A 23,966-nucleotide genomic window follows, 5' to 3' on the forward strand; every position below is an offset into this window, starting at 1 on the left:
TTTAATGTAACTCAACTTTTTTATTTTGGGTCTAGCACGAACGACTAGGCAGTCAGTAGCTAACACAACACTCGCTATCTCGTCAATAGAGAATAGTCACGTTCATTTGCGTGCATTTGCACCTTTTAGTTTATGTCCAACACAAATGACTCTCTAGGCATACAGTCAACCCAACACGACACAACGCTATCTCGCCAATAGAGAATAGTCAACAGTTTTTTTCATTGATTCATCAAAAAAGCGACAAATCCGAGGAAAATCGACAGCATGATGGAGCGTCCCAGTGCCTAGACCCAACACATCGTTTTTTACAGTCGAGATTCGCATCTCTAAACGTGAACTTACTTACCGAAGCGTCTGATGCCGGAGTATTTGGCAGCTGTGTTGGTTGCTGTGCTGTCGTCGCGTTGCTTGTGTTGGTCTGTTGCTTTACTACAGCTGCCGTCGTAATGTCTCCAGATTGACTCGTTTGGGCATCGATGGTCGACACCAGAAGAAGTGCAGAGACAACAAGAAATAGTTCCTGCAAGATAACATTCCAACTGAGATAGACTAGTCGACAGTAGTAGGCAATGAATGCATGTGTAGACAGTCTGGGGCTGCTTTTGCGGTATCGAGTTGGTCGGTTTCCTTGCAGAGATGTCCAGATCGTTTCTTTTTGTTGCGTGAACGAGTAGAGCATGAAGACCGTGTTCCTAGCATGCGTTTTTGTACGAAACGCGAGTCTTACTACGAAAATTGAGCGAGTAAACGTGACCGCACCCTAACCCTGCAAGTGCGCCTCTCCCTTCTCTCCACTGCAACAGCTCAGATACGAATTCAGGTCTTGCGCCACACATCTAGTCGACCGTGTAGTGTGCACGTACCTTCATCGTGACCTGATTTTCTAAGCGTTTGACTTGTGCCCGCCACGTGCTGCTCTGCTCGGCTTGGAAGAACGAACTGTCGGCTAGTGGCGCGCGTCGCGGTCTATCACGGCACATCAAGCGGTCTCTTTCACGGTTGCGTGAGTGGCGTGAGCGCGTGTGACTTTCTTCACGTTCACCGGAAACAGCAGGGGTGGCCAAGACTCTAGCCACCACCAGGTTGAAAGTATATGTATACAGTAGTCTTATAGCAGATGTAATCTGTCTGCGAGAGACACGTATAGGAGAACAAGAAACAGGAAAATTCGCGATGACGGATACAGAAGAACCCGGTTGACTGATTTTTTCTGTGGTGATAGGTTATGTACAAAGGAGCTATTCTACTGCGGACTCGCTTTCTCTGACCTATCTTTTGAAGACTGTAGCTCTAGTATTGAAGTTTGCGTAGGCGTGGCGGTACCGCACATACTTTTTCATTTTCTTTAAATCGTGGCCCCGTTCTCAAGTGGCAAACAAGTGTCATTCTACTTGAGAAAGTAAACTCCCATATGTGATGGTATCAAAAATTTGCCGGGCATGGGGTGCAACGTGACTGCATGTAGTCTACACTAGCACAAGCTCTAGGTTGTCTGGAGTCACGCCTTCTTACAGACTTCTTATCCGAAACCTTAAATAAATACATATAATATATTACTTAAACTAGCCTTCTGTTTCATAAAATTGTGCAGTTGAACAGACTATTTACCTCCTTTACAGTCCCTCTTAACGCGCGCAGTCTAACTTCTAGCCTGCGCGCGTTAAGATGGACTGTGAAAGAGCTTTCCGCGTCAATTACTGTGAAAGAGGATAAATAAGTAACTATTACCTAGCGGCAAGGTAATCAAGATATGAGTAATAAATAAAATTTATTTATTTAATTAAAAGTTTAATTAATAATCAACTGGCAGTCTCACTGACACACGGAAGTGTAATGGTTGGCCAATCGCGTGTACGCATGCGTTGACCTCGGAGTCCTCAGACAGCGCAGACAGAGCCAAAATAACTAAAAATTCTCGTTTACTCAACTAACAGGTCAGGGGCATGCGGCCCCGGGAACCGCATTTGGCCATCCCTGAAACAGTTGCAGGACACGTGAGAGGAGAGCGGTGCAACTGCATGGTACTGTACCGGTGTGTTGACTTAACTTAATTAATTAAATTTTGTTTTTGATGTTTGCGTGTTAGTTTCTTTTGTAGGTGCAATCTGGCGTGTCAAGGTCCTTTTTCACGATACTAGATTGTAGGTACAGTTTGCTTTGAGTTGTTTACTGTAATTGAGTTTAATTGTTTTGGGCCCCTCATAGAGCTGGAAGTGCACGATGTGTGTGCTGATTTGGAGTTGAGCAGACTATCTGTCCGGTTTCTTGACTTCTGGTACAGCTGAGGCTATAGAGTGTATTTGGTGAATGCTGATGCGTGTACGTGTGTGTGTACGTGTGTGTGTGTGTGTGTGTGTGTGTGTGTGTGTGTGTGTGTGTGTGTGTGTGTTCTGGTCAAATATATCACTATAACACCTACCGGTCACGTGACGTACAACCAACTCTAGTTGTACTATGGGTCACCTCTTAAGTGCTCTCTAATTGTACTTAAATATGTTATCATTTCAGTGTATATACATACACATTCAATGAGCATGTACAAGTGAGACAAACTAAACAGTAAAATTAGGTTGTTCCAAACAGCTACTGCTACACTTTGGCATGAAGTCATCATCATCATCACTAAAGAAGTCATCAACTAACCCTTCACTCAATGGTTCTGCGGGTGTGTTTTCACAGCTAGAGTTCGTGTAAGACGAAATCTTCATTGTGGGGTGTTTAGTTTTCCTCCGCTTTGGTGACAACTGGTCTGATACGTCTGTCTGATTTCTCTTTGCTTCGACAGCCAAGTGTTTTGTGAATGCTTCTGCAGACTGGATGCCATTTGGATGAGCTGTAATTGTAGGATAATGACCAATGTATGCATGCGCATGTACACAAACCTACATACACACACACACACACACACACACACACACACACACACACACACACACACACACACACACACACACACACACACCTTCGCAGTGTCGAATGACTCTAAACCATATCTTATTATCGCACAGAATCCTCTGATTTCCCACTATGAAAAGATGCCTACGACACACACCTCCACACTACACACATCGTCACACATCAAATCAACAACACCACACCACCCACCTCTTGGATCTTGTCAGAGCCACATTCATTCTCCTACAACACATACACAACAACACACATCAAACGGAGCAATAAATTCTACCAATTGATATTAACAAAGAACAATACATCACAAAATGCGATGCATACTTGTTGACACAAACAGTTCAAGCTCTGTCTACCTGTCACAATCGATGAAGCCGATGTGTTCGGTCCTCACACAAGAAAGAATGATGATTTCACGTTCACCACCTTGGAATGCATCTACAGTAGACACCTGAAAGCCGATGACATTTTTAGTGATAGTAAGTGCTGGTGTACCGACAAGAGTGAATGGTACCTGAATGCGTTTCCAATCACGGTCTGTCTGTTTGGTCGATTCTTGTTGTGTTCTAAATACAGTGGAAGTTGGGTCACCAGTGGTCACAAAACTTGCTTATTCGTTCTAGGCTGGCATTTTGTCAATATGTATGCAAAATAAAAAACAATAAAAAATTATAAAAATAAAAAAAATTTAAAATTTAAAATATTAAAATCAATAAAAAATTCTAAAAATTATTATAAAATTATAATAAATAATAAAAAATAAAATAATTATAAAAATTATAATAAAAAATAAAATAATTATAAAAATTATAATAAAATAAATAATTAATTATAAAAATTTATAAATATAAAAAATTATAATAAAAATAAATTATAAATTATAAAAAATTATAAATATAAAAATTAAATAAAAAATTATAATAAAAAATAAATTATAAATTATAAAAAATTATAAATATAAAAAATTATTATAAAAAAATTATAAAAAAGACTGTAATAATTTATTTAAAAAATTACAAAAAATAAATAAATAAAACTAAAAAATTAAAAAATTACTATTTGTTTGGTCGATATACATACCTTGCTGAGTCAAGACGTGACTGGATGTGACGCAGTTGAGACTTGTAGAGGGTAATAACACCTGGAAGAAATTTTGTACGCTCGCATTACTGATGGTGGCAGTGTGTGTGTGTGTGTGTGTGTGTGTGTGTGTGTGTGTGTGTGTGTGTGTGTGTGTGTGTGTGTGTGTGTGTGTGTGTGTGTGGTGTGTGTGCGTGTGGTGTGTGTGTGTGTGTGTGTGTGTGTGTGTGTGTGTGTGTGTGTGTGTGTGTGTGTGTGTGTGTGTGAACAGACTACACGTCCGCATGCACATTACCACTCTACCGATTTCCGCTCCACTGGCTCCTGCGCGTAGCAACTCCATTATCAACGTCACAACAAACTCTGCCTGCACACACAACCAACCGACACCACAAATCCACTCGATGACACGAGTAATCAGAAATAGATTAATTAATTAATTATTATTATATGTTAACAAATAATTAAATCCAAACCTCTTTCTCATTGTAATAGCTTCCATCACTGTTACTCATCTCTCTACCCTTTGAAACGCTGTAAAAGCACAAGGTGGGAAAACCGCTCTACGAATAATCGAGAAAAGCATAAAAACGACCGACCAGATATCAATCAGTGCCAAAAACACGTACAACGATTGGTGCTCGATCTGCCTCTGAGACTCCATTGATCAGCGTGTCGTCGTAAAAGAGACTGCATGCACAATGACTCACATGGCTACAGATGACATGACGTCTGGTGTCTATTGCACTCACCTGCTTGAGATTGCACTGATAGTGGGATGGCAACGATACTACATGACAAAAGATGTGAAGAAAATGTATGACATAATCGATGGGTAGGGTAACTTGCCTGAGTGTGAAGGACAGTTGGTTGAATTCCCTATGAACAAACACAAGAAAGTATGAGAAAAAAATGAAAATATTAATTTTTTTGAAAATAAAAATACAAAAAACTAAAAATAAAAATAAGAAAATTGAAAATAGAAAAATAAAAAATATAAAAAATTAAAAATTAAAAATAAAATTAAAAAAATAAGAAATTTAAAATTAAATTAAAAATATAAAAATTAATAAAAAAAATTTTAAATAATTTTTATAATTTAAAAATATAAAAGATAAAAAATATATACAAAATTAAAAAATTAAAAATTAAAGAATTTTAAATAAAAATAAAATTGAAAATAAAAGAATAAAAATAACTAAAAAATTTTAAATGAAAATTAAAAAATTTAAAAATAAAAATATTAAAAATTTTAAAATTAAAAAATTTACAAAATATAATGTAAAAATAAAAATACAAAATTTAAAAATTAAAAATTATAAACAAAAATAAAAATTAAATTGATTATGTAAAAGATAAAAAACAAATAATTATTTTTAAAAAATTTAAAAAATTTAAAAATTTAGAAATATAAACAAATTTAAAAATTTAAAAATTGACAAAAATATAATATAAAAAATTAAAAATAAACAATTATAAAAAATTAAAAATTCAAACAAAAAATAAAAAATTATATTGGAAATACAAAAAATAAAATATAAAATAGATGATTTAAAAATAAAAAATAACAATTTAAAATTTTTAAAAATTATAATAACAAATTAAACTATGATTACTTCTGCCTACCATGCAAGCTATGGACAATGTACCATGTCATGAGTCTGTAAGATCTTATGCTAGAGTAAGACAGTACAAGGTCTTGTCACTATATTAGAGAATCGATGTCATGCTGCGCCCCGCTATCCAACCGTCCAAACCTAAACCTGACTTTACAATCGATGTGTTTCAGAACACTCAAAATGCCCAAATAACGTACAAAATCGTCTACCGACATTCAACCATCTGATGCTAGTATGTGCATGAAATGGGATTGTATGATGAGATTGTGTTGTGGTCAAGTGTTGCTTACCATTTTCACTAAACGATCGAATAAAGTCTGCTCTAGACCGCATTTGTTCTCCTGTGCTATTCCAGACAGAGGAGGACTCAATTGCTGTCAACACAATTAACGATCAGAAAGTCATGAGTATGTACACACACACACACACACACACACACACACACACACACACACACGAGACATCCGACACGCTAACCTTTGGATCTCCGACAAGAAGGAGCTTTTTGCAAGCAAATCTACATCCACAACGGCAACTCATCATCGACTATCATCACAACTGTTTCGTGACTCTGACCTCGTGATCGGGAGTAGAGACCCCGGCTCCAACATCTGACTGCTTTCATCCAACATGATGATCTAAATGTGAGCAGTTAGAATGCATATGAAGTGTAACACACACACACACACACACACACACACACACACACACACACACACACACGCACACACACACACACACACACACACACACACACACACACACACACACACACACACACACACAATAAACGCACAGGAAACTGCATGCTGTCCAAGATGCTGAACAGACACGCTGCACACGTTGCACCGACTACTCGAACAGCAGATAGACGCTGTAAACATCATAGAGAGTGATCACATGCATCTACACACATACAAGTGTATGCAAGTCGACCTTCAGGTTTTCACCCCGTTTTAGTCGGTCGATCGACTTCCTCACGTTCCTACACAACAACAAGCTGTTCTCGTATACCGACACGATTGACGATCGTTCTCACGCTCGATCAGCAGACGAGAGATCCGTTTTCAGCATGTTCTGTAAGTCTCGTAGCTCGAGGTCTTCAGCATCTTTACTGTGAACGCTACACACATAATATCAGTAGTCATATTGAGATCCACATCAACAAATATGCAACAGCAAACGAATTTGATAAATAATGAATGAATAAATAAATAAATAAATAAATAAATAAATAAATAAATAAACGGAAAGAAAGGCTGCCTATTTGATCTCAGTGCGAAATTCAGTTTCTTCCTCATGTCATCAATGCAGCTGTAAAGGCTGGTGCGGCAGCTCAAGCTGGGAAATTGGAGAACGATGAACACCACGACTCCAATGTTTCATCTTATGGTTGCTTGTTCTATCCTTTGGTTGTTGAGTCATATGGAGTCTGGTCAAGACATAAGCCTGGTTCACAATATTAACGCTAACGCCGACATTGACGCTGATGCTGACACTGGAATACAAATGAATCCTATTCCAGCATTGGCATCAGTGTCAACATCAAGGATGCCGCCTGCGTCAAGACGGTGTCGTTGATGTTGACGCTCAGCTGAGCGTCAGTGTCAATATTGTGAACCAGGCTATAGTCTTGAACTGCTGAAGTCCATTGCCAAGAAGTCTACTCTCTACCTATACCCATCTCAACAAAGACTTTAGCTAGACAGATTTACAAAGTTTTAGAATTGAGTTTAGTGATAAGGTCAAAGTTTCAGCCGAGCTATTACACTAAATTACATGAACAACTAACTGTCTGTGAAACTGCAGCAATACAACTTGCGAATGATAGCCGAACATCTAGATGTTGTTTGTAGTTATAGTGGTGTTTGTCTGTAGTATCCGTCCATAGAGCGGTTATAAATAAATAAATAATGAGAAAGCAATAAACCGTTACGACCGAGTAACTCTCGAATGCCACACTCTGACTTGTTTGTCGGCTCTCCTGGACCCACAAATTTCAACTTATATCCTGCTTACCCACAGTCGATGGCATTTAGCTTCCAAATCTCCTACACACTGGTCACAAACCGTGTATATAGCTTGAAGTCTCAAAACAATAGGAAAATATAATTTAATTAAATAATTCTCTAGCTGTAATGGCATCACACAACCCGTGTGTCAATTAATTGCTAATCTCTTTTTCAGGGGTATGTTCAAAGGGCTGATCATTTCTTAAACTTTATTAGAGATTTAGGTATGACCTCCATATTCTGAAAAGTTCATGTTCAATTGTTGATATGTTAATCTATTCGAGAGATATTGTGTTTACAGACAGACAGACAGACAAACAGACGACAGATAGACAAACAGACAGACAGACAGACAGACAGACAGACAGACAGACAGACACACACGCACAACAGACACACTCTTCCAAAGGCAGCCCTAGAAGATGGGACAGCAGCAACTCGAAGAGAAATGCTGAAAATGACAAATACGCGAAAAAGGTACGTCCTTGTGGAACCACACTGAATTTCATTCCTCTGGTGATGGAGCACTTTAGTCAATGGGAGCAAGAGGCCCAAAAATATCTCAACCAGCTCTCATCAACAGCAACATGGACAACTGAGTGCAGACAGGACGAGTTCAAGAACTAATGGAGGACGTGATTCTCAATTGCGATGTTGGTACCATTAGTAACACTGTTAGCTTACTGTCAACTGTTTGACTCTTAGTCGTACTTAGGGACCTCTTGGGTCCTAGTTCTCTTACAACTTGCTGATTCTTAGTGTAGACTGTAATAGTGTCTTGTATAAGAAATATAAACATATGTATTGACAGACAGACAACAGATAGACAGGCACACACACATGACAGACAGACAGACACAAACAGAACGACAACAGACAGACAAATAGACAGACAGACAAACAGACACACACAACAGATGACAGAAAGACACAAACAGACAGCCAGCCAGACAGACAGACAGACAGCCAGACAGCCAGACAGACAGACAGACAGCCAGCCAGACACCTCTGAAAACATTACAACCTCGCTCCACTGCACTACGCAAGTCGTAATAAACTACAACATCAAAAACATTGATATCGGCCATAATATATCATCCAAGAATGTAACGACCCAGAACATAAGCAGCAGCATGTCATTCAAACATTCTATCAATACAACATATGTTATGCTGTCATACCTGTACGGCAATATAGACTTTGATATCTTCTTCGCACTACCCACTCGGATAAATTCTTCAAATCCCATGTCCAGCAGACTAATAGACATACAGATATAAGTGTGACAAACAGCGATACATACGAGTGTCTTACTTCAATAAAATGCGATCGACAGCAACGTTAGTTGTCGATGCAATAAGTAAGGACATAGACCTTGATCTACAGGTAGAGTATCCAATATTTCAGATGGTGTGACAAGCATGACATACGCATTGAACGACCTCGATGAAATGCTCGCATCGAGTTCAAACAGTTGAACAAGAAAAATGACAATTACGGCTATAAGAAAACTCTTTCCAGCACCAAACACACCTACACAAGCAACACAAAAATTACTACAAATAATTACAATTTTCGACGAATGCTACGACCATGAACAAGCTGAATATTGACGGCCATTTCATCGGATGAAGGACAAACCATTTGTGTGCACTTCAACAGCACTGCTTGCTGATCCTGTAAATCATAGACAAAAAAAATTAATGAAAAGTGTACCACCACAAGGTTACATACACTACACACTACAAAACACAAGATGTGAATGCAAACGTGGCAGTAAGAAAGTGAATACTACAGTGTACTACTGGTGGTAGAATGAGAATGGGAGACAGATTACCATCAACATTGTTGGCCACATTATCGTGCACAGTAAGGCAGCCTGGCAACTGTTGCAAAGAAGCAAACGATGGCACTTGACGTGTGCAAGGAGCTTGTCTGTTAATCGAGTGTTTTCATGCACATTCGTAGGTCAACGTACGTCTGCAATAAGAACAACACACTTACCTTATTCAACTGGTACTCATCGATCATACTCTCGGCCAATTGCTGCTACAGAATAGAAACACCGGCTTGTTGCAGCGGACATTTATGTACCACACGTTTCCTGAGTTAGAACAACTGCTGCCCGTCAGTCTGTCTGTCATCTATCTCTTTCTGTTTGTCTGTGCATCATCTATCTGTCTGTCTGCCTGTTTGCCCATCATCTATCTGTCTGTAGGTAGGTCTGTCTGTCTCTGTGTCTGTCCGACATCTATCTGTCTGTTTGTCTGTCTATCTGTCTGTCCATCATCTATCTGTGTGTCTGTTCATCATTTGTCTGTCTGTCTGTCTCTGTGTCTGTTCATCATCTATCTGTCTGTTTGTATGTCTCAGTGTTCTCGCCAGTCCCGTCAAAATGACCGTTGGGAGAGGGAAGGGACTGGAGGGGGAAAACAGCATTTATTGACTGTTGGGAACAGAATTGGAAAGCCTTAGCAAACATAGTGTGGAATGTTTTCCTACAAGATCCATCACGGATCGAAAGACATTAGCGGTCTTGATGGTCTCACAAAGTTGCTACAGAACAACACATATTCTCATGTCAGACACATCGTTACAGTAATCCTAGGGAGTACATGGTCTCCTTGTTGGTTTGAGGTAAATTCCTGTTGACCTTTCACACAAGAGGTGCTAGTGAGAGTATGGTTGCAGCAGGTGTTCTACTAATTACCGTTTATCTTCAATCACGCTCATGTTTTGTAGACCCTTACTCTTTTAGGTCAGTTCACAACTCCAGTTTTGATTAATTAAGTCAATTTGTCATTGTAATAATCTATTGTATTACCTGTCAGTCTGTCTGTGTTATGTTAATTAAGTTCAATGAGGTTTAGTCAACCATATCTGAGTGGCAATTATATTGAATCGTCTACCAATCATGCAGTAACTATATACATGCTGCCATTCTGACTCTAATAAAGTGATAGAATGATGTCATTACCATATATGTCAACATCAAACATTTGATGATGTCATTAATTGACGTCATTATATTTGATGACGTCATATTGACGGTTGGCAAAAAATTCTGGCTAGAACGCTGTGTCCGTCTGTCTGTCTGTCCGTCATCTATCTGTCTGTCTGTCTGTCTGTCTATCATCCATCTGTCTGTCTGTCTGTCTGTCTGTCCGTTATCTATCTGTCTGTCTGTCCGTTATCTATCTGTCTGTCTGTCCATTATCCATCTGTCTGTCCGTTATCTATCTGTCTGTCTGTCCATTATCCATCTGTCTGTTTGTATGTCTGTCTGTCTGTCTGTCCGTCATCTATCCATCTGTCTGTCCATCATCTATCTGTCTGTGTGTCTGTCTGCCCGTCATCTAGCTGTTTGTTTATGATCTATCTGTTTGTCCTTCATTTATCTGTCTGTGTGTCTGTCCATCATCTATCTGTCTGTGTGTCTGTCTGTCTCTGTGTCTGTCCATCATCTATCTGTCTGTCTGTCCATCATCTATCTGCCTTTGTGTCTGTCTGTCTGTCCGTTGATCTGCTAGTCTTGTGTGTTGACGTGGCCCAATCAAGCATGTCACGTATTCTGTAATCACCTTTTCAGTCTTCTAAACTACAGTATCAACAACCAAGCAACTCGTTACCATTTCGTCTTGAGAGACTAACAACGGGAAACCAGACGACTGCCTCTGAAAAGGCGCTCTAAACAACTTTCCACCAACACTGCGACTCTCACATTGAGATGGACAACTACAGACCAACAGGTGCAAAACACTAACTCATAACATTCCAACAAACTCAACCCATCAAACGATACGACATCATACTCACGCGCTCAAAAGGTGTGGAAGAATGGGAACGGAATGAGACGATGTGGACAAGCCTTTTAGCATATCGATGTATGCCAACTCACTGTGAGCATTGCAGACGAGTATGGCATGAACGTTTGCTACACAAACATACAACACAAATAAGTTCTGCTGTCTGCATATGCTGTACACAATAAGTTATTTAGTGGCCACACCAAGGACTCGAACCTCGTGTAGTTTGACTAATAAGCATCAATGTCAGTAACAGTAAGAGGTCGACAGTATCAATGCAAATACAGAAAAGGCTATATCACTAAGAGTCCAAGATAAACGACCAAAGTGGTCGTAGTCTGTCTGTTTGTCTGTATGTCTGTCAGTTATAATCTGTCTGTTTGTTTGTCTGTCTGTTTTTCTGTGTACGTGTGTGTCTGTTCAGCTACCTGTCGTTCTGTCTGTCTGTCTGCCTGTCAATTCTGTCTGTCTATGTCGATCACATATATTTGAACTTTTATCTATGATACATTTTGCAATGAAGAGTACTATGTACCATCCAACTACTAGTAGTGTTCATCAACTAAACTAAGCTAAAATCTGTCTGTCTGTCTTTCTGTATGTGTGTCTGTTCAGCTAACTGTCTGTCTGTCTGTCAATTCTGTCTGCCTGTCTTTCTGTATGTGTTCTGTATGTGTGTCTGTTCAGCTACCTGTCTGCCTGTAGATTGAGCTATTCAGTTTAATCCATTAGGTCTGAATTGATAAACAGAGTAATGACTGATGTGGATTTGTTTACTTTTGAAAATTTTCTTGCTTATCTTTAAAGTTTATGATCAACAAAACAACCTGTCTGTCTGTCTGTCTGACAGACTGTCTTACTGTCGATCTCTAATCGGCTAATGTCAATACGAGTAATCTTAGTGCATTGTTTGTCATCAAAGTACCAAACTGCTATAATAATTAGTCAACCGGATTACATCCTGATGGCCAGTTGGATTGAGAATATCCACTCATGGGTGAAATCTCGACATCTCCTGTAGACGATACGCCAAAGAAAGAACTCCTGGCTAAAAAACATCGCCCAGGAGCAAACTCAAAGTCCTTAGATATTACATACACATCTCCTGAAGAGGACAACCATGTGACAAACGTCAGTCACATATGTGACTACACAAGAACCTTTTGAATAACACGAGGATCCTTGCTTCTTCCGCAACTTCAAATAAAGAGATTTCTTGGTGGCAACGATGATGTCACGTTGGTGGCGACGATGCTAATATAGAAGTTGTTGGAAGAATTGCTTCAACATAAACGTTTGTGTCTGACTTTTTGAAACGTCTGTTTGACTTTCTTTGACACTTTTCTGATAAAAATATCACGACTGAAAGCAGTGTAGTTCGGTATCCATGTACAAGTGTGTGTGTGTGTGTGTGTGTGTGTGTGTGTGTGTGTGTGTGTGTGTGTGTGTGTGTGTGTGTGTGTGTCAGTTTGTGTGTCAGCTTGTGTGTCAGTTGCTGTTTGTGTGTAAGCTGTGTGTGTGTGTGTGTGTGTGTGTGTGTGTGTGTGTGTGTGTGTGTGTGTGTGTGTGTGTGTGTGTGTGTGTGTGTGTGTGTGTGTGTGTGTGTGTGTGTGTGTGTGTACCTTATTTCATTTCCACAGTAGAAATCCACACCCTAAATAAACCAGTTCAACTAGCATATCACAACCTCCAACGATTTCTCAATTCACGTAGTCCTCTCAACCTTATTTCTAAAATACGTCTCAATGCTGTCATCGGTTTGAAGTACGACACTTGGAGTAGCACTACATGCGGAAGTAGATGCAACCTGATTTGCCCACTTGAAAAACTGCAAAAGTGAATTCATTTTAGTTGCAGCAAAATACTCCTGAATGTATATACCAACCTGGCATCTGTTAGTCCCTGTTAATGGACAGCCATAAAACAATCTGCCCTACACAACATACACGAACTGACACCATGAATAGACATCGATACACGTCACTTAATTAACTGGCTGGTGCTGTAACTATTAACATCAGGCAGAAATAAATATTTTTTGTACTAACCAGTATCCATGTCACATCATATCATTAGTCAGTCTGCTTGCTTGACCACCCTGTGTGTGTGTGTGTGTGTGTGTGTGTGTGTGTGTGTGTGTGTCAGTGTGTGCGCACGTGTGTGTGTGTGTGTGCGTGTGTGCGTGTGTGTGTGTGTGTGTGTGTGTGTGTGTGTGTGTGGACATGTGTGTGTGCGTGTATGGTTAGTGTGTATGTGTCGACATCAATGATTAATCCCACCCTCTCACTCCACAATACCTTATTCGGACCGTCTTTCTTGACAGTTTTCAATTTCGCCATTCCTAGTGACCAATACCTTTCATCAGTACAAGTCACCACAATAAATCAGCTGCATAACAAAGTAAATACCGTGACTACAAGACGGAGACGCAGATGAGAAAACGAGACCGGAACCTTCACCAGCGACAGACACTTCAGCTACAAAGCAAGACAGACTTTTCTAACACCTCAAAGCACCAAATGTTCACCAAACATCAACACATGAGTGTTCAATCACTGCCATACAACTAGAACTAAAACTCCAACACAAAGTATTCAATGCAAGTGCTTACCTACAACCCAATAGTTAACTCTGAACATAACTAATAAATTTGTTATTGATAATAGTATGTAAAGTTTAAAACATACTAATTGATTAATGGACTTTGTTGTAAAAATTGTTTGTTGCCAAACCTCCAGTGATGTGAGACGTTAAGTCTGCTTGTTTTCTAGCTGAGTGGTAAGAGTGAGCCACACGAGTCAGAATGGCATTGAGATACTCTGCAACAGTAGCACACACAATCACATTGTTTATCTTCGTTCATACAAGTAGTATCCTCGTGTTTGAAGCTTACCTATGCATTGAAGCATAATTAACTAAACAAAGAGGCATGCAGTCTGACAGTCTGAAGATGCAGGATAGAGTAAATGCATGTCATACATGTTCACACACACACACACACACACACACACACACACACACACACACACACACACACACACACACACACACACACACACACACACACACACACACACACACCTAAAAAATCCTAAATCCTAAATGTCAGGAGCCGCCTCTCAGAGGTCACGCCCCCCCCCAGCCGTTAAGCTGGGCCCTGTGCACTACTCAGGGAACTCTGGGCCTGCGCTAGCAAACTCCTGAAGCCGGGCCAGGCACTCGCAGGAGCACCGACTTGTGAAGCCAACTGTGGTGTGAGCACCCGAAGTCTCAGCAGGACCCTAGTGGCTGATGTCACATCACAGCCGATGCCCGCTTAGGACCCCAGTCAATGACCAGGTACTCATTTATACTCCTGAGTCGAGAAAAGCAAATGTGTGTTAGTTTCTTGCTTAAGGAAATTATGCCATAGCTCGCCATCACTGTGACTTGAACTTGTGATCCTTTAAGGTCCCGGATGTAAACACTCTATAAGATGACTTTCTAACCAACTGAGCTATCGCACCACACACACACACACACACACACACACACACACACACACACACACACACACACACACACACACACACACACACCAGACTTGTGGCACAGTACCTCCCTGTTAGTCAACAGTGGATACTCTTAACAGACACCATAATGACTGACCTTGCAACGCTGCAATAAATACTCGCTTATACTCGACAACATCACCAAACGTAATTGGTATAGTCACTTGTCTTGTCACTGATCCAACATTTTGACACTCGACAGCCGATGGAAAGTGTAATCCACCACTCATAGGATGTTCACCATACACATCAGCCTCGTTGCCTCCCAAACTGCACGACAATTCACGAACGTTCAACAGATTATGCGACACAAACGTACGAATTCCTGAATGACAATCATCCGGATGTCGTACTTTTGCTAATAAACCAACGGGTTTCCTATGTGCCAGTCCCATTTTAGCTGAACAAGGCAATGTGTAACTGCCACGTGGAAAAGAATCCGGAAGTCGTTGAGGAGGCGAAAAGTCAACGTTCAACTGCTCAGACGTAGCAGACCAGCAAGGAACAAGTGAATCTCTCTCATCCGACTCGAAATCAACCGACCAATCGGCCGCTGAGAATAACTCAAGTTTACCAAGAGAGAAACAGTCTGCACTCACAGAGTGAGCAGACTCATCTATTGACACCTCAAAGTTACGACCGGATTCTACACATTCGGTGCTACTCATTTTGATGTTGCGACTTCCATCCCACAACGAGGCATTTGAAGAATCCCGATCGTCGCTGGGCGACGTATATACCCGATCGGGTGCAGTAAAAATGTCGGTTTGGTATGTAGGTAGGCAATTGATATCTACAGACTTCTGTTGCATACTTGGATCGTTATCTATTGACTGCAATCGAGTCTTCTCTCTGTCACTCATTCCAAGCAAAGAGATAATCGAGTTAGAGTCTCGTTTCGATGCAGAATGAGACGACAGTTGCAAAGAAAAATCCTTATCATCCTGATCTGAAGTCATGTGAGACAATGTAAAGTCAGACGAGTCACTCTTAGCAACAGAGAAATCACGATCCTCACTAACTTGACTAAAACACGAATTTCGATCTGTGTGACTTGATAAACAAAATTTAGATTCACTGGATTGGCTGGTTAATAAACATAAACGTGAGTCTGAATGACATTTAGGTTGAACGTTGTTTTTACTCGATTTGCTCCAATTTGAGATTCTCTTGTTGACGTGTTCGACTAACTTGGAATCCATAGTGGGATCTAATATGGTAGTAGCGTAGTGTTCGTCTCTCAATGTTTGGTTGTGAGATTCATGAGGTAGTGAGTTAGAGAGATGAGTTGGAGATAGATGAGATGCCCTTCTAGGGCAATTAAATGTTTTCTAGTTTAGAATATTATGATTGAAGTAAAGATGTCAGTAAACAGTGACACCGAATAGCACATTCAGATGCAGACAAACTGATAAACAAACAAACAGATAGACAAACAACCAGACAGAAACACAATCAAACAGACAGACAGATAAGCAAACAAACAAACAAAACAGACAGACAGACAAACAAACAAACAACAATACAGACAAAAAGATAAACAAACAGGCAAACAAATAAACAAACAAACAAACAAAACAGACAGACAGATACACAAACAAACAAAGAGGCAGACAAAAAACAGATAAACAAACAAAATGAACAGACAAAAACAGACAAACAAAACAGATAGACAAATAAAAACAAACAAACAAACAAAATAGACAGATAAATAAAAAACAACAGACAGATAAACAGATAAGAAACAGAGAGACAGATAAACAAACAAACAAAACAGACAGACAGATGCACAAACCAACAACACAAACAGACAAACAGATAAACAAACAGACAAACAGACAAACAAACACAAAACAGTCAAACAAATAAAAAACAAACAGATAAACAAACAACAAACCGACAGACAAACAGGTAAACAAACAACAAACCGACAGACAAACAGATAAACAAACAAGCAAACAAACAGATAAACAAACAACAAACCAACAGATAAACAAACAACAAACCGACAAACAAACAGATAAACAAACAAGCAAACAAACAGATAAACAAACAAACAACAAAACAGATAACAAACAAACACAAAACAGACAAAAACAAACAGACAAACAAACAAAAAACGGACAAACAAATAAACAAACAAACAGATATACAAACAAGCAAACAAACAGATAAACAAACAAACAAAACAGGTAACAAACAAACACAAAACAGACAAAAACAAACAGATAAACAAACAAACAAATAAACAAACAGAACAGATAACAAACAAACACAAAACAGACAAACAGATACATAAACAGACAAACAAACAAAACAAACAAACAGACAGCACAACTGCAGCGACAGTAAAAACTAAACTAAAACCAAACTACTGACAAACAACAAACAGACACGTCACACCAAAGATCAAATAATCTCACTTTGCTAATACGACATGTTGTCGAGTTCGGAGCTGCTTCGTATTGTCTGCCACCCGTAGATGCACGTAACTCATCAGCACCAGATGCCACTCGTTCGACCACATGCTCCTCTCCGATTGACTCAACAGTCATTAGATATCGATCACATTCCAAGTCAACTCCAATGGCAACCTAAATAAACAACAAACTGTCACAAACATGTCACCACGATGACAAGCAAACGATAAACTAATAAATTAAGCTGTGAATCTAATCAACAGCTTTATAATTGAGTGTCGACTTGCTTCGGTGCTCTCCTCTAACTCAATCAATTAAGTACAGAGTGGAATAAAACTTTATTGACCGAACAACTGGTGTTCATGACTGACGACAATTTTGCTTTGATTGGACATACCTACATGATTGGTCAAGGCAGTTATTATTGCATGAATGCATGGTAGGGGATCAATGAGCGACTTAAAGTCCACACAACTGACAGAAGCAGCCGACAAGATCTAATTGTAGTAAGCAGCTAGTGTTGTTGTAGTCCTATATTTAGCATTGTACATACGTAGTACTCACCAGAGCGGAATTTATGGAAAAGTTTTTGGTCGGACATCATGCTCTAGCAAAAGAGGTTGACCCGACATTTTAAATTTAGGGATTCATTCTTATTTGATTTCAAAATTTTTTGTAATTATTGATATCAACAGTTAGTTCGATTTCTCTATTTGTTGGCTTGCATCATACTCACTACTGTAGTTATTGCTATCAAATGTAAAGTTACTAAACAATGTGTGTGTGTGTGTGTGTGTGTGTGTGTGTGTGTGTGTGTGTGTGTGTGGTGCGATAGCTCAGTTGGTTAGAGAGTCATCTTATGGAGTGTTTACATCTGGGACCTTGAAGGGTCGCAAGTTCAAGTCACAGTGATGGCGGGCTATGGCATAATTTCCTTAAGCAAGAAACTAACACACATTTGCTTCTCTCGACTCAGGAGTATAAATGAGTACCTGGTCATTGACTGGGGTCCTAAGCGGCCATCGGCTGTGACGTGACATCAGCCACTGGGGTCCTGGTGAGACTTCGGGTGCTCACACCACAGTTGGCTTCACAAGTTGGTGCTCCTGCGAGTGCCTGGCCCGGCTCCAGGAGTTTGCTAGCGCAGGCCCAGAGTTCCCTGAGTAGCGCACAGGGCCCAGCTTAACAGCTGGGGGGCATGACCTCTGAGAGGCAGCTCCTGACATTTAGGATTTTAGGTGTGTGTGTGTGTGTGTGTGTGTGTGTGTGTGTGTGTGTGTGTGTGTGTGTGTGTGTGTGTAAATTTGGCTTGTTTGCTCTTGTTCTGTTGCACTGTATTGATCATGATTACCTTAGGGGTGGTATTGTGGTTTAACAATTCATTGTTGTTAAAAAATAAAAAAGCCAACCGTTATTTCATGCTCTGATAGTGTGTCAACTATTGATGTGTCCAATTAAATTTCAGTGTCAACAGATAGTCAGCATGTAACGTCTGACACATTGAAACAAATCAAGACAATAAGTACCAAAAATGCACCAAATGTATGACATTCAAAAATTGCTCTGCCAACTTTTATACAAACTGAGAAGGAAATGTTAGACTGGCTGCATGGCTAGTGGACATTCTACAATATCTGTACATACTGCTGTCATACCTGTGTTCTCCTGATAGGGAAACGTTCCAGTTTCTTTCCAGAATCGTCATACAAAGTTGCCTAAACAAAACAGTTTATTCAGTCTATCTTCCCGTTAAAACTTTCTGAGAATTGCTCTCATTTCATTCCTGTGTGTGTGTGTGTGTGTGTGCGTGCGTGTGTGTGTGTGTGTGTGTGTGTGTGTGTGTGTGTGTGTGTGTGTGTATGTGTGTGTAGACATCAATGCAAAAAAACCTACAACAAAACCTTTACGAAACTATTCTAACGTAAAACAAGTAACAAACAATCGAAATTCGAACTCTATGAGAAGACGCAACTGACAGAGCGAAAGACACTCGCGAAATCGCAACACAAGCGCTCGTTTCGGCAACTTTAAGCTCGCCATAGACTTCACACGTAATGTCGTACCATGTTTCCGAAGGAATCGATAACAAGACGACCGTCCTGCCATGTTTTGTGCTTCTTCACTTTCTGGTGAGTGTACAACACCTAGGGAACCGCAGACAATCGCTTGTCTAACAGATAAGGCCATTGATGGTAACAACATACCACGAAATCCATGGCGGTAAACCGTGGCAGGTACACGTACACGCTGCCAAATCATGAAATGAAACTCAGAATTGACCGCCAGTCTGCCAGCCTTCTCCCGTATAAAAGAATATGCCCCGTATACTTAGAAATGCCCGTATGCAATAGTAGCTATTGGTAGTTACAAGCCCTGTTGATCATGAGGCATTAATTAATAACAAGATTAATTAACTGTACCGATCGAGCTCTAGCTAGAGACAAAGTTGTGCAAGGTATTATAATTTACTAAAAGTCTAATTAATTTAAAGTATATGAAATCTACTAGAGAAACTTGCTTTAGCTAGACTCTGTCAGCTGTGACTAGCTGACACTAGTTACCTAGCAAATGCATGACGTTATTGCAACAGTAGTAGAAGAAACTGGCTAGACCAAACCATATCCTGTACGTCATGTCCGGTTTAACTAAATTTTAGTTGGTATCCCGGATATAGTCAACAACAGCCCGTATATAGTAGATTTGCACTCGTCAGGTGAGCTTCTCGGTCTCTAGTGGTCAGTATTTTCTTTGACACATATTGTAGGTATACAACTGTAAACTTTCTGACATATATTGGCATAGCACCATCACCTACTGGTCACGTGCAAGTACACTGCTATAACAAGTTTCCATAGATACAGACCCGTTGCCACACACAATTTACAGCAAACTGATAGACTCGAGCCAGTCTCTCCCCGCCTTCGTCATTCCCCGGATTGTCAATCCTCGCCGTGAATACGGTTCCATGGTCACATAATGACATGCAGATTATCTAGGTAGTTGTAGCTAATTGCCTATTTTGTTTCCCGGAGGTCAGTCGTTGAGAAATCGTGAAAGAGCAGGTATGTTTCGTAGCTCTGACAGCCTGTACATGTAGGAAGTTTATAGAAATAATCTAGACGTCTCTAGCTATAGTTTATTAATTATAGCTGTAGAAGAATTGAATACCACTTACTAACAAATCACGATATTACGATACAAGCAGCGACCACTAAACGGACCCGGGATCCGTTTATGTAATCCTGTCTGTTAGAAAGTATGATCAAAGTTAATTGCACCGGAAGAAGGCGGTCTGAAACCAGAGGATTGACAATCCGGGGAATGACGAATGCGGGGAGAGACTGGCTCGAGTCTAGCAAACTGAAGCCATCCCCTGCTATGACAAGGATTCCTTATAGTAGACCCGTTGTTGCTACACACAATTTACAGCAAACTGAAATCATAGTAACTGTTAGAACATGCAATTAGATCCAAACTCCCTGCATGCCATGACGCAAGAGGAAACTATTGGCCTGTGTGTGCATCCAAAAGTAATACAATCCATGCATACTTGTGTGTCGTGCCTATGACATCACCCACCGCAGATGTCTAGAAAACACATTGCTTGGATCCTCTGTTGTGACGTTCAATCAGCGCATTCGAATTCCGTTGACGTCGACCTATGATGCCGCCTCGTCAGCCTTACTCTTGGTCTCTCTTTTCTTTAGATCTATAAACACTGACGCAACTTGTGATATCACTCGCCACAAGTAGGCGGTCCATCGAAGTAGGGGATTCCCCATTTCGATCTTACAAGTGTAATGTAAATATCCAAGCTGTGGTCGGTCGCAGACCATCGTTGAACGGCGTGCTAAACGCAAGGGAGAACGTGGAAGTTCGAGGGAATAGAGATCGACGTTGACGAGAAGCTGGAAATCATCAGTTCCACAGGTACTTGACACCCTTGACTTCGAAACAAAGTGACGTGATTGTATGCTATGAGACTCCGCTGATCAATGCATTCGCTGCTCGTAAGCCTGGTTGACGATATGACGCCGACGCTCGTCAAACTTTTGCCTCGACGTCGGCGGCATCCTTTGATGTTGACGCCGACGTCGACGCTGGAATAGGATTCATTTCTATTTCAGCGTCGACGTTGGCGTCAATATATTGTGAACCAGGCATTACACAAACCAAAACCTTTGTGTTGTTTGTTCTAGCTATATTTCCGGCTGTAACTTGTTTTTCATGTTTGTTGTATTGTACTAAGATATAACAACAAGATGTCCTTCATTGTCACCACTTTGTTTGTCCTCTGCATTTCACATTCTGCACTAATAGGTGAGTGACATCCCAATGAGTTCTATATTTTCACTTGACGCGTGCCGGAAATTGTGTTCAAGGTATCAGTTCTGGTGTCACTTTGGAATCCTCTAGTGCGGAGAATGGCGTTGCATATATGTTGGTTGGTCAAGGAGCCACCAGGATGGTATGCAACACGAGCAAGGTCAGCTCAAGTTCCCAAGTCGTTCCCAAGTTCTATCACGGCTCCACGTTGCTGGACGCTACAACACTTGATCACGAAAACATGAGAATTACTAATAAGAACATATTACACATTCGATCTATAGAAGGAAATTACAGCTGCTGCATCAACGTCCAACAGGTGGACCACTGTAGTAACTCCATTAGAGTCATAGTCTTCGGTTTGTGCATCATCACATTCCATCATGCAATTGCAACTTGTGCTCTTATCTGAAATGTCTTTAGATGTGCCTGTGATAACTTTGCTCACTACAAGGAAGATGACAGTGGCAGTGGGCAGCAATGTCACCATCTCGGCCACAGTGTCTGGAAACAACGTGCGATGGCTTGCAATGTGGGAGTTTGGGGTGAATCCATTATGGGAATCAGCTGAACAACTCGATTTTACACAGAAACGGCAGTGGACAGTCAAACTGAGTATTAATAGTCTTAGTTACACAGACCAGGGCACCTACAGACTTGCAGTCAGTAATAAATACGCAACACGAAAAATGAGCCCACAGGTCGAGCTTACCATACAAGGTATAACAGTATTCATACCACTTGGCAGACTGTTGTAGTGTCATGGTGGATGTTTGTGCATTAGCAGAACCTCCTGGAATTCCTTCCAATCTCACAGTCAAGGCCATTTCGACACAAAGTGATACCGATTGTCGACTTTTTCTAAGATGGACAACTGTTCGACAAGCAGACGATTACACACACAACAGACCACCTGACAAGTTCATCGTCAGCTACCAAATCATGGGAGACCCGAAACAAGAATGGAAAGAAAGAGTAGTGAAGGATGTGAAAGAGGCTACACTTGTTGGTCTTCCTCCTTGTACTACATTCAACATCATGGTCATCGCCTGTAATACAGTTGCATGCAGCCTCTCCAGCCAAAGTGTTAGATACACGACAAAGCCCAGCCATTCATCAAGTAAGACTCGATCTCCACTACATGTTGATAACAATCTAAAATCAAATGTTTGTTGTACAGCATGGCTGGAAGATAGGTTAGCCATAGATGAAGACTCAAGTACGTTACTATTCAGGAACGGACACAACACTCGACAGCTTTGTGTTCCTCGCTTTTACACTCCCAACATTACATCACACTTATGCACTCAGTTGTCTTCAACTAGGGTCACTCATTCAGGAGTAATCACTTTGGAATTCCAGTGCCAACAAAAGTCTGACGACTTGACACAGTGTGCATTCAAATGTCCGAAGGTTGCCAAAGTGTGTGGACAAAATGAAACGATTGTCTATTTGCAAGATATCTGTGGACATGATGATCATCATTCTGGTACAATATGCTGCATGACGTTTTTGTTTCCACTATTGATCTAACCTTTCTCTAATGCACACAGATTTGAAGCCAACTCAAGATGTGCTTTCGCCTACACAAACGAGGAAACCCGACACCCACAACATTTCAACTATTGTACTCATTCTGGCAATGGTGTGCAGCATTCTTGTAACAATCATAATCATGGCTGGGATATTCTTCTACTACCTCCATCGAAAGCAGAACAATCAGTATATGACTGGTAGTTCAAGTTAATTAACATAGCAGTCAACTGTTGTCTACTACCTGTCTATCTGCGGTATATATCTATTTATCTTTATTATTAAATTGGTTCAAAATAGAGCCTGGGCAGTTGCACTTGTTATAAGTAGAGTGGCCGTCTAGCAGGATCATCAATCACTCAACTTAACACTGCGTCAGAATCAGAGCACTACAGAAGCAATTAAAAGTAACTAAACAAGTAAAAATAAACAAACTGTCATTGGTTTTCAGTCAGCCCCTCGCAGTAGCTTAATTCTTGTGCCTCAAATGCTAGTCATGTAGACTTGCTTGCACATGCTGGCTTGTAAGTTGTACTGCACTGTAAAGCAAAATGCTGTGTCTTAGTCTACACACCAGGGGCGTACCGTGGCCATTGGAATTGGGGGGGCTGAAATACCCGAACACTGACACGCCCCTTTGACAAAAATTGTATTAGTAGCAACAATGCAGACCACAAAGTATTACGTTTACTCGTATACATATATA

General features: G+C 40.4%; 3 protein-coding genes and 1 long non-coding RNA gene across 7 annotated transcripts; 2 read left to right on the plus strand and 2 right to left on the minus strand.

Annotated features, from left to right (window-relative positions):
* On the minus strand, positions 1-991 carry LOC134176983 (uncharacterized). Its single transcript, XM_062643683.1, has 3 exons — positions 867-991; positions 350-523; positions 1-287 (listed from the first exon to the last, which is right to left on the minus strand). Exons 1-3 carry the CDS (start codon positions 981-983, stop codon positions 222-224), a joined length of 357 nt encoding a protein of 118 aa, XP_062499667.1. The 5' UTR covers positions 984-991; the 3' UTR covers positions 1-221.
* A 904-nt stretch (positions 992-1,895) lies between these two features.
* Positions 1,896-2,401, plus strand: LOC134176970 (uncharacterized). Of its 2 annotated transcripts, none has more exons than XR_009969409.1 (3): positions 1,896-2,035; positions 2,090-2,144; positions 2,209-2,401. It is a non-coding gene; the product is annotated as an uncharacterized LOC134176970 (long non-coding RNA). The 2 variants fall into 2 exon arrangements; XR_009969408.1 differs by having other exon boundaries at positions 1,896-2,024.
* Positions 2,402-2,426: 25 nt separating this feature from the next.
* LOC134177764 (protein ZGRF1-like) lies at positions 2,427-19,617 on the minus strand. Its single transcript, XM_062644541.1, has 38 exons — positions 19,606-19,617; positions 19,465-19,545; positions 19,057-19,116; positions 17,405-17,575; positions 15,079-16,312; positions 14,163-14,249; positions 13,839-13,907; positions 13,728-13,771; positions 13,316-13,363; positions 13,154-13,258; positions 13,053-13,084; positions 12,738-12,774; positions 12,591-12,684; positions 12,389-12,535; positions 11,441-11,558; positions 11,254-11,359; positions 9,629-9,673; positions 9,217-9,301; positions 9,067-9,157; positions 8,939-9,004; positions 8,806-8,883; positions 6,652-6,735; positions 6,549-6,597; positions 6,409-6,486; positions 6,189-6,250; positions 6,090-6,129; positions 5,903-5,986; positions 4,843-4,872; positions 4,746-4,783; positions 4,623-4,683; positions 4,470-4,556; positions 4,297-4,360; positions 3,994-4,054; positions 3,428-3,479; positions 3,270-3,364; positions 3,109-3,141; positions 2,966-3,042; positions 2,427-2,836 (listed from the first exon to the last, which is right to left on the minus strand). Exons 1-38 carry the CDS (start codon positions 19,615-19,617, stop codon positions 2,556-2,558), a joined length of 4,086 nt encoding a protein of 1,361 aa, XP_062500525.1. The 3' UTR covers positions 2,427-2,555.
* Positions 19,618-21,234: 1,617 nt separating this feature from the next.
* Positions 21,235-23,561, plus strand: LOC134177164 (uncharacterized). Of its 3 annotated transcripts, none has more exons than XM_062643911.1 (7): positions 21,235-21,331; positions 21,651-21,721; positions 21,784-22,086; positions 22,151-22,447; positions 22,512-22,847; positions 22,908-23,216; positions 23,281-23,561. In XM_062643911.1, exons 2-7 carry the CDS (start codon positions 21,664-21,666, stop codon positions 23,472-23,474), a joined length of 1,497 nt encoding a protein of 498 aa, XP_062499895.1. In that variant the 5' UTR covers positions 21,235-21,331; positions 21,651-21,663; the 3' UTR covers positions 23,475-23,561. The 3 variants fall into 3 exon arrangements, with proteins under 3 accessions (XP_062499895.1, XP_062499896.1, XP_062499897.1); XM_062643912.1 differs by having other exon boundaries at positions 22,515-22,847; XM_062643913.1 differs by lacking the exon at positions 21,651-21,721 and having other exon boundaries at positions 21,722-22,086.
* The last annotated feature ends 405 nt before the right edge of the window (positions 23,562-23,966 follow it).

This window comes from Corticium candelabrum, chromosome 3 (assembly GCF_963422355.1).
Source record: "Corticium candelabrum chromosome 3, ooCorCand1.1, whole genome shotgun sequence".
Classification (NCBI taxonomy): Eukaryota; Metazoa; Porifera; class Homoscleromorpha; order Homosclerophorida; family Plakinidae; genus Corticium; species Corticium candelabrum.